This window comes from Hyperolius riggenbachi, chromosome 4 (genome assembly GCF_040937935.1).
Source record: "Hyperolius riggenbachi isolate aHypRig1 chromosome 4, aHypRig1.pri, whole genome shotgun sequence".
Classification (NCBI taxonomy): Eukaryota; Metazoa; Chordata; class Amphibia; order Anura; family Hyperoliidae; genus Hyperolius; species Hyperolius riggenbachi.
The window spans coordinates 109,048,236-109,058,118 of NC_090649.1; the positions used below are offsets into that span (position 1 = coordinate 109,048,236).

The 9,883-nt window shown below is 43.9% G+C and overlaps 1 protein-coding gene across 1 annotated transcript in view; it reads left to right on the forward strand.

Moving 5' to 3' along the window:
* Window positions 1-7,615, forward strand: part of LOC137570456 (C-C motif chemokine 5-like) — a 31,918-nt gene extending 24,303 nt beyond the window's left edge. Inside the window, exon 4 of the mRNA XM_068279125.1 lies at window positions 7,295-7,615. Coding sequence (XP_068135226.1) covers window positions 7,295-7,469 — 175 coding nt within the window. The 3' untranslated portion in view covers window positions 7,470-7,615. The remainder of the gene's footprint in view (window positions 1-7,294) is intronic.
* The last annotated feature ends 2,268 nt before the right edge of the window (window positions 7,616-9,883 follow it).

The window sequence follows — 9,883 nt, forward strand, 5'->3', positions numbered from 1 at the left end:
GGGAGTTAAGGTTAGGGTGCCAGGAAGGAAGTTTTTGAATAGGAACTTCAGCCTAATCAAACATACTGTCATTAAGTTACATTAGTTATGTTAATTAAAATAGATAGGTAAAATAATCTCTTACCCACCCTGTTTTAAAAGACCAGGAAAATGTTTCATTTCATGAGGGCAGCCATCTTTTTGGTTGAAAGGAGGTGACAGGGAGCATGAGACACAGTTCCAACTGTCCTGTGTGCTGATCACCCCTCCCTGTTGCTAGGCAACGTGAATAACAACATAGGAAATGCCATCATGCTTTGCACAGCATCAGGGGAAAAATGCCCGAGCAGTTTTTTTTTTGATGGGGCGGAGCTTAGTTTTTGTGCAGCTAAAAATAATGCTTATGTAAGAAAAACAAGGTTCTGATGCTGTGAAACTGTTAAACACCAAGACTTTTCAGTGCTGCTGAGTAGATATTTAGTCTGGAGCTTCACTTTAAGGTTAAGTGTGTGTGGTGTGTGGGGGGGGGGGGGGATAGGGTTAAGCATTGGAGGGGGAGAGTTCTGTTTGAGAATAGGGTTAGCTATAGCTGTAATAAAATATCAGTAATATCAGTAAATGTTACCGATATTCTATTGGCTATTTACTGGCCCCCAAATTTCCTAGTGCCTTGATTTTGAGTACATTGCCAAAAGTTGTCTAAATGGAACAGACATTTAGTTACCCACACTCACGTAATTTTTCATTGCCCGAACCAATCATTTGTGATCATTTTGTGTGATTATCTGTGGTGAGTGCAGGTGTCACCTGACATCAGCAGCTTCTCCTTCAGTCATCTGCTGAGGTAGATGATACTCAACTGACAGCTGTGATAGTTCTTGCTGCGAGCTGCTGCAGGACCCCCACCCTTCCTTCTCCCTCCCCCTATGTGTAGGTAGCTTTAGGCCCAAAGCCAGAACAGCAATTTTATACATTTTGCATTTATCAGAAGGGCTGATGTATTTCAGAGGATAGTTCCCTACATACTTTCATAATTTCATCCAACAGGGCCAGATCAACTTACAATGGATTCCCTGGGCAACATTAAGCTGATGGCCTCCCATGACAACCAACCCCACCCCCCTATGAAAATACCCCCATTTTCCTTCCCTAGTATTGATTGGTGCAAGCCTGCCTCTTCCTGTTTGAAAATTTCACTTTAGTTCAAAGTCATCATACCTTTGTGCTCACCTTAGAAAGCTTTGCCTCGGGCCAGCTGTGCTTTAAGTACAGTGGTTCACTGAATGGCAGATTGGAGATTTGCAGCATACATTTAATGCCTGTGGACTGAGCAGATCTGCTAAAATTCCCAGTTTGGATTAATTGAGCAGCATTAGAATCCTAATAACAGCTCTGTTGAGCCTAGTAAACTTCCCTGCATAAAAGTAAGCTGTTGTGCGATATATTCTATACAGTAGCAGTAAAAAGTATGTGACGAACACGCTGAATCCAGCGCAGAAGACTTGGGCGCAGCAGCGCAGGAGACTTGGACGCAGCCGGCGCCACCATAGGCCGTAATAGGAATTACAGCTATAGCAGCGCACAGGGAGTAACTTCGGCACCATCAGAAGACGGAGCTGAAGTTGCTTTTAAAACAATAATTCGGCTTCCAGCAATAGCAGGAAGCCGAATTATTTCATTCCCCACCATCCATGGCGGCCTGGAGGGGGAATAGTAATTAACACGGCCCGGACTTGTGCAGCAGCAGGATCAGCCATATACCGGCTGAATCCTGCGCCCAAGTCTCCAGCTCCGTTCTCTCTCGTACGCGTATGTGAACCCTTTGGAATTATATGGATTTATGCACAAATTGATCATAACATGTGATCTGATCTTTATCTAAGTCACAACAATAGACAATCACAGTATGCTTAAACTGATACTACACAAATAATGAAATGTTTCCATGTTTACATTGAACACGTCATGTAAACATTCACAGTGCAGGTGGAAAAATTATGTGAACCCCAGTGGCGTAGCTAAGAAGCTGTGGGCCCCATTGCAAGTTTTACATTGGGCCCCCAAGCACGCTATACCTTACAATAGATATGGTGCAAGAAGGGGATGGGAAACAGTGTGTTAATGATCACTACTAATCAAAGCATCTATAGAACTTAATATTATCAGCATAGGACCAATAAAGAGATAATTCTGTGGTTGCGGGTGGGCCTGTCGGGGCGGTCGCTACCTCTGCACCCCCTATTGCTACGCCACTGGTGAACCCCTAGACTAATGACATGTCCAAGAGCTAATTTGAGTGAGATGTTTGCCAGCTGGAGTCCAATCAATGAGATGAGATTAGAGGTGTTGGTTCCAGCTGCCCTGCCCTATAAAAAAACCCACCAGTTTTGGGTTTGCTTATCCCAAGAAGCACTGCCTGATGTAAATGATGCCTCGCACAAAAGAGCTCTCAGAAAACCTACGATTGAGAATTATAGACAAACTGTCTATAAATTAAGAAAGTTCAGCACTGCTGCTACTCTCCCTAGAAGTGGCCAGCCTGTAAAGATGACTGCAAAAGCACAGCAGAGAATGCTCAGTGAGGTGAAGAAGAATCCTAGAGTGTCAGCTAAAGACTTACAAAAGTCTCTGGCATATGCTAACATCCCACAGCAAATCTATTATATGTAAAACACTAAACAAGAATGGAGTTCATGGGAGGATACCACAGAGGAAACCACTGCTGTCCAAAAAAACATTGCTGCACTTTTAAAGTTTTCAAAAGAGCACCTGGATGTTCCACAGCTGTACTGGCACAATATTCTGTGGACAGATGAAACCAAAGTTGAGTTGTTTGGAAGAAACACTCAACACTATGTGTGGAGAAAATGAGGCACAGCACACCAATATCAAAACCTCATCCCAACTGTGAAGTATGGTGGTGGGGGCATCATGGTTTGTGGCTGTTTGCTGCATCAGGGCCTGGACGGATTTCTATCATTGAAGGAAAAATGAATTCCCAAGTTTATCAAGACATTTTGCAGGAGAACGTAAGACCATCTGTGCACCAGCTGAAGCTCAGCTGAAGATAGATGTTGCAACAGGACAACGGCCCAAAGCACAGAAGTAAATCAACAACAGAAAAGCCTAAATACGCCTTCTGAAGTGGCCAAGTCAGAGTCCTGACCTCAACCCAACTGAGATGTTTTGGCATGACCTCAAGAAATCAGACATCCCAAGAATATTGCTGAACTGAAACAGTTCTGTAAAATGGAATGGTCAAAAATTACTCCTGACCATTGTGCATGTCTAATCTGCAACTACAGGAAACATTTGGTTGAAGTTATAGCTGCCAAAGGAGGTTCAACCAGTTATTAAATCCAAGGGTTCACATACCTTTTCCACCTGCACTGTGAATGTCTACATGGTGTGTTCAATAGAACATGGAAATATTTCATTATTTATGTGGTATTAGTTTAAGCAGCCTGTGATTGTCTATTGTTGTGACATAGATGAAGATCAGATCACATTTTATGACCAATATGTGTAGAAATCCATATCATTCCAAAAGGTTCACATACTTTTTACTGCTACTGTATTTGCCAACAGCACTAGTGATGGTCGTGTCTAGGAGAACTCATGGTGAAGCATGTGATTTGTTTGATCAGCCGATAGACTTGCAAAGCTCTGATTTGCTGGGATCACAACCTGCTTTAGCACAAGATCATGACTAGCAAATCAGAGACTTGCATATCTATCACCTGACCAAACTGATCACATGCTTCTCCATGAGTTCTCCAAGACATGACCATAACTAAACAGCACCAGTACCAGTGATACTTGGCTTCATAGGTGAGCTCAGGATGCACAGGTGGGCTGATGGTTGTTCATTTGATTTGACCCTCAAGGTCCCACAAAGCATTAAGGGTAATTGAAAGAACCATTACACTCTTCACCCAAAACAGGAAGATCTATTTGGAGTGAAGTTCCTCTATCAGTGCATCCCAGCCAGGGCACCATCTGCACGGAGTTTGTATGTTCTCTCTATGTCGGTGTGGGTTTTCTCTGGGCACTCTGGTTTCCTTCCACATCCCAAAAAACATACAGATATCTTAATTGGCTTCTCCCTAAAATTGGCCCTAGACTACGATACATATACTACGCTATACATATATAGACACATAACTATGGTAGGGAGTAGATTGTGAGCCCCTCTGAGGGACAGTTAAATGAGAAGACAATATACTCTGTACAGCGCTGCAGAAGATGTCGGTGCTATTTAAATACTAAATAATAATAACAGTGTCCTGCCCCACCAGATGTTTAACCTCCTGGGCGATAATCCCAAGCTGAGCTCGGGGTATGTCGCGCAGGAGGAGTTCTCAGGCCCTGGTGGGCCGATTTGCATAATTTTTTTTTTGTAACACGCAGCTAGCACTTTGCTAGCTGCGTGTAACTTCCGCTCGCCGCCAATCCGCCGCTACCCGCCGTGCCGCGCAGCCCCCCTCCGACCCCTTGCGCAGTTCCGATCAGTGCCAGGCAGCGCTGAGGGGTGGATCGGGACTCCCTCTGACGTCACGACGTCCATGACGTCGGTGACGTCATCCCGCCCCGTCGCCATGGCGACCGGGGAAGCCCAGCAGGAAATCCCGTTCTGAACGAGATTTCCTGCTTACTCTGATTGCCGAAGGAGAGTGGGTGGGGGGATGCCGCTGCACAGCGGCTATCATGTAGCAAGCCCAGGGCTCGCTACATGATTTAAAAAATAAAACATTAAAAAAAAAGTGCTGCGCCCCCTCCTGGGCGATGCTATTGTATCGCCCAGAGGGTTAAGTAGAAATTTGCACCCAATTCAACACTGCCTTCAGTGCTTACAGTTCAAGTGCGTGCCTGAACAAACTTTTTTTTAATCTTGTATGGTGCAGGCAGAGATGTTATTGTTTTCTGTGTGCCTTTTTGGTATATTCCCCCTCTACAAACTTTTCAGATGATCAAAGCCAGCAAATTCCAAAATGTTATGGTTGTTGTGTCACCAGAATAAGAGATATTATTATTTATTTAAATAGAACCAACATATTTTGTAGCGCTGTACATAGTACAAAATCAAATATTGGGGAACAGAAATACAAGAGAAGTTCAAAAAATTGTACAATCAGGGCATGCAGCAATACATCTACAGATACATAGTTGATAAGTGGTTTGAGACATCACTAATATTGGTAGGTTTATACGATAAATTGCTGCAAACTAAGAAGCAGTAGGAGGAGGTCCCTGCCCTTGTGAGCTTACAATCTAGAGGGTAGTGGGGTCACTGGGGTGGAGACACTAGGGCACTAGAGAAGGAGACACAGGAGTTAGTGGGTGAGGCAGTGAGCCTCCACTAGGACCTATAGCACATTATAGGCTTGATTGAAATGGAGTTGAGAGTAAATGTCTACTAGGGTTGCTTGCTCCACTGACACCTGTACAAATAATGATCTCTCATCTCTTTGTGCCGACAGCCGGTTTCAGACTTTTGGTCCTCCTCAGTGCATGGCAGGGATTGATATAGTTCTATGGGATAGGGCTTGGACCAGTACAACAGAGTAACCAAGCAGCTCAGGGTGACCCAATACCACATGGAAAGTCTAGGGGACTTAAAGAGACCGAAAAGCCCTCCTACTAAAAAGCAAAGCTTAGTGTGATTTGATTTCTTAACCACTTCAGGACCACAGGCTTACACCCCCCTAGTGACCAGGCCATTTTTCACAACATAGGGCTGTGCAGCTTTGTCAGCTTGCTGCACAGCCGTACAACTCAGCACACAAATTAATCTTACCTCCTTTCATTGTCCTTAACAGGACATTCTTTTGGAGGATGCTGATCACTCCTGCGATCCTTTGTTGTTTTTTTATTAGGCTTAAAGTGCCTGATTTTCCCTCCCTCCCCCCTCTCTCTACCCCTCACCCCCCTTCCCCGTCCTGAATTGACTAGGACGTTGATCCGTTCTCTTCTCTGCCTCTCATAGGCATCAGCCTATGAGAGGGTTTCGATTGTCAGCCACTCTGAGGGACAGCCATGTGTCCCCTGGACAGCGGTGCACTAGATAGCAGCACTGTACCGATGTAAACAAAGGTGATTTCTTTCCCCTTTCGTTTACTAACGGCCTGCTAGCCACGATTGCAGCTAGCAGGCTAATACCGGAGTGGCAGGGAACGATCGCACATGCATGCACATTCCCTGCAAAGCTCCAGGACTTGACACCAATCGGCGTTAGGCGGTCCTGGGGCTGCCGCCTTCCTGATGCCTATCGGCGTTAGGCGGTCAGGAAGGGGTTAAAACAGAAGGTACTTGCAATAACAGGCTGTCTGCATGCATGTGGGGTTGATGTGGCTCTGTAAAATCAAGCTATAGGCTTGCTATACACTAGCAGGTCTGGATGTAAGCCTGGCTTCAGGGGCATACGGAGATAATTTGCATATTCAGTAGCAATACATTGTGGGTAACCACAGATGTTGCCTTAAATCTGAATTATCGCAAGTACCTTCTGTTTTAAAAAGGCAAATCACACTAAGCATTGCTTTTCAGTAGGAGGGCTTTTCAGTCTCTTTTAGTCTCCTATACTTTAGTGGTTTTTGGTTACCCCGAGCTGCTTGGTTAAACTCTCAACTACCATAGACAGACTCCATCTACCATAGACATCACAAATTATCGTATTTCAGTTACATATATTTTACTTTAGGTACAGACTAACCAGCAAGCTCATGGTATACGAGAACTCATTGGAGTGTGTGAGGGGCTACAATGGTCCTAAAAGCCCCCTTACTAAAATGCTATGGACAACAAAAGTTTGCTTTCTTAAAATGGAAAGAATTTGCGATAATTCAGGTTGGAGTGAGCTTGAGATGTCTCCCAGTGCATCACTGCTGAATATATGCAAATTAACCATTCTACCCTTAGAAGCTAAACACACCTTCAGAACCGCTGGAATGCAATGATGTGTCAGCTTGTTAATGTGTACAGAGCCATAATAATCCAACATGCATACAGACTGTTTCGGATTGTTTGATCCTCATCAGTGCATGTTATGGATTAATTTAGCTCTATGAGGTGGGCTTGAAACACCGAGAGGTACAGACTAACCAGCAAGCTCATGGTGAACCAGAACTCATTGGAGTGTGTGAGGGGCTACAATCGTCCTAAAAGCCCCCTTACTACAATGCTATGGAAAACAAAACTTTTATATTTCAATTTAGTTATTCATTTTGTAATTTATACATAATATAATTATTTGAATGAACTACATTCTAAATTCATATAATTGAACTAACTGCCATGACGGTTTCTTCTTTTACAGTAACAAAGTCAATGGTCAGAAGAACAGGAAGAAAGTCAATGGTCAGAAGAACAGGAAGAAAGTCAATGGTCAGAAGAACAGGAAGAAAGTAAATAGTCAGATGAACAGGAAGAAACTAAACGGTCAGAAGAAAGAGGATTCATTTACGGAAATAAGACCCCTGAATGAGATTTAATGATGTGCATAAACATCTGTTGTTATCCATATTAAATTATACATTATTTAGGAAAATAATAATCTTGATCGTAGCTTTTGCTGTTTTTATTCACCTTCCACCCTATATTATGTCACCCTGTTTAATCCAGGCATTCTCTTCACATAATCCAGATGCTCTCTTTTATCAATAAAGATTTACTGTATTGAAATGAGGAAAACAGAGACCCCTTCCTTTGTTGTGCAGCTACAATAAAGCAGACTGGGTGGAGTTTATGGATTCAGTTGATGACATCTCCCAGAATGCTTCCATGAGGCATAATCATGTGATTGAGGTGAAGCAAACCTCTTTAGGTGTGATGTTTATGGTCCATATAGTATTTAATGTAATTTTACTGTATCTGCAATATGTGGATTGTTGCACTTCACAGACTTTTACTTTTGTCACAGTTACATTTTGCTTTTACATTTTAAAAAAAAATTGTTGGGAATAAAAGTCCATACAAACAGGTACATTTGCACACTACTGTTATGGTGATACATTCGAATTGAAATCCACAGAAATGCCAGTTTTAATGGATAAATGGCAATCAACCTAACTATGGATCTTTTACTCCCTGGATCAAAATATCCTATGAAGTATTTGGCCTAAAGAAAAGAATGAGTGGTCATTATCCTGTAGTACAATGCCACCACCATGCTCCCCAATCACAAGCAGCCAGAGTGGTCATGTGAGTGCAAGCTTTCTATTGAGGAAACAAGATGGTTGTTGAAGGACCAGATGGAGATGCACTGTCCTGTAATGCTGATGGAGAGAAATTACTACATGGCATTTATAAGAAACTATACGTTGGTTGCTATTGGCAACAACACTACACCTTTTTTCCGGCACAATCAACTCATTAATAAGAGCTGCAGACATGACTCTCATCACAGCAACAGCATAGGAGATAGAACTTCTTATGCGTCCTCAAAGTTTAGGAGTTTATTCAGTCAGCAGATAAGACAGTACATTTCGTTACATCTTAGCAAAGCAGATTGTTCTGTAGTAAGTCCTTTGGGTTACAACTCTTGGCAACCTTCCTGGTGAAGGATAACTAGTCTTGGTCTTCTGTCTATCTATACTAAGTTACATCTATACTACGTATATACAGCATACAGTTAGATAAGATGACAAGACATGAATAAATAAAAGTAAAATGTTGAAGCCAGCCATCAGAGGAAGCAAAGAGTGCCTCTCCGTACACCGCCAGATGTTTTAATACCGACCAGGAAAGAGTTAAATGTGACATCATCTGAGCCATAACCCCAAGCCTACAATTGGCAGGCATGGGCATGTGACCCACCTTATTAATTAATATTCCATTGTTTTATACCTTAGTTACAAAGAATGCAATGTTTTGTAAATATCGGCTTTGTTTACCTTTCTGTCTAACGGTCGGGGCAGTTTAGACCTGTGGCCTTCCACAAGGAACATGTTCCTGGTAACTAGTGTTGGGCGAACAGTGTTCGCCACTGTTCGGGTTCTGCAGAACATCACTCTGTTCGGGTGATGTTCGAGTTCGACCGAACAACTGATGGTGTTCGGCCAAACCGTTCGGCCTATGGGCCGAACTAAGAGCGCATGGCCGAACATTCCCCAAACGTTCGGCTAGCGCTGTGATTGGCCGAACGGGTCATGTGGTTCGGACCCGAACGCGCTCTGATTGGCCGAACGGGTCACGTGGTTCGGGTAAATAAATACCCGATCCACGTCATTTCTCCGCCATTTGTCTGTGGGTTTAGCTTTGGGTAGGCAGGCAGGGTAGTTCTCTCTCCAGCCAGGCTAGCCAGGGTCCCCCCAGTCATTGTGTCGCTGCTGGGAACAGTATTACACCGCTTACCCACACTATATAGCATTGTGTTTACTGCCACTCTGTGTACACCGCTCACCCACCACTGTATAGCATTGTGTTTACTGCCACTCTGTGTCTCTGCTGGGAACATTAGTACACCGCTCACCCGCCACTGTATAGCATTGTGCTCTGTGTCGCTGCTGGGAATAGTAGTACACCGCTCATCCACCACTGTATAGCATTGTGCTCTGTGTCGCTGCTGGGAATAGTAGTACACCGCTCACCCACCACTGTATAGCATTGTGCTCTGTGTCGCTGCTGGGAATAGTAGTACACCGCTCACCCACCACTGTATAGCATTGTGCTCTGTGTCGCTGCTGGGAATAGTAGTTCACCGCTCACCCACCACTGTATAGCATTGTGCTCTGTGTCGCTGCTGGGAATAGTAGTACACCGCACACCCACCACTGTATAGCATTGTGCTCTGTGTCGCTGCTGGGAACAGTAGTAAGCCGCTCACCCACCACTGTATAGCATTGTGCTCTGTGTCGCTGCTGGGAACAGTAGTACACCGCTCACCCACCACTGTATAGCATTGTGC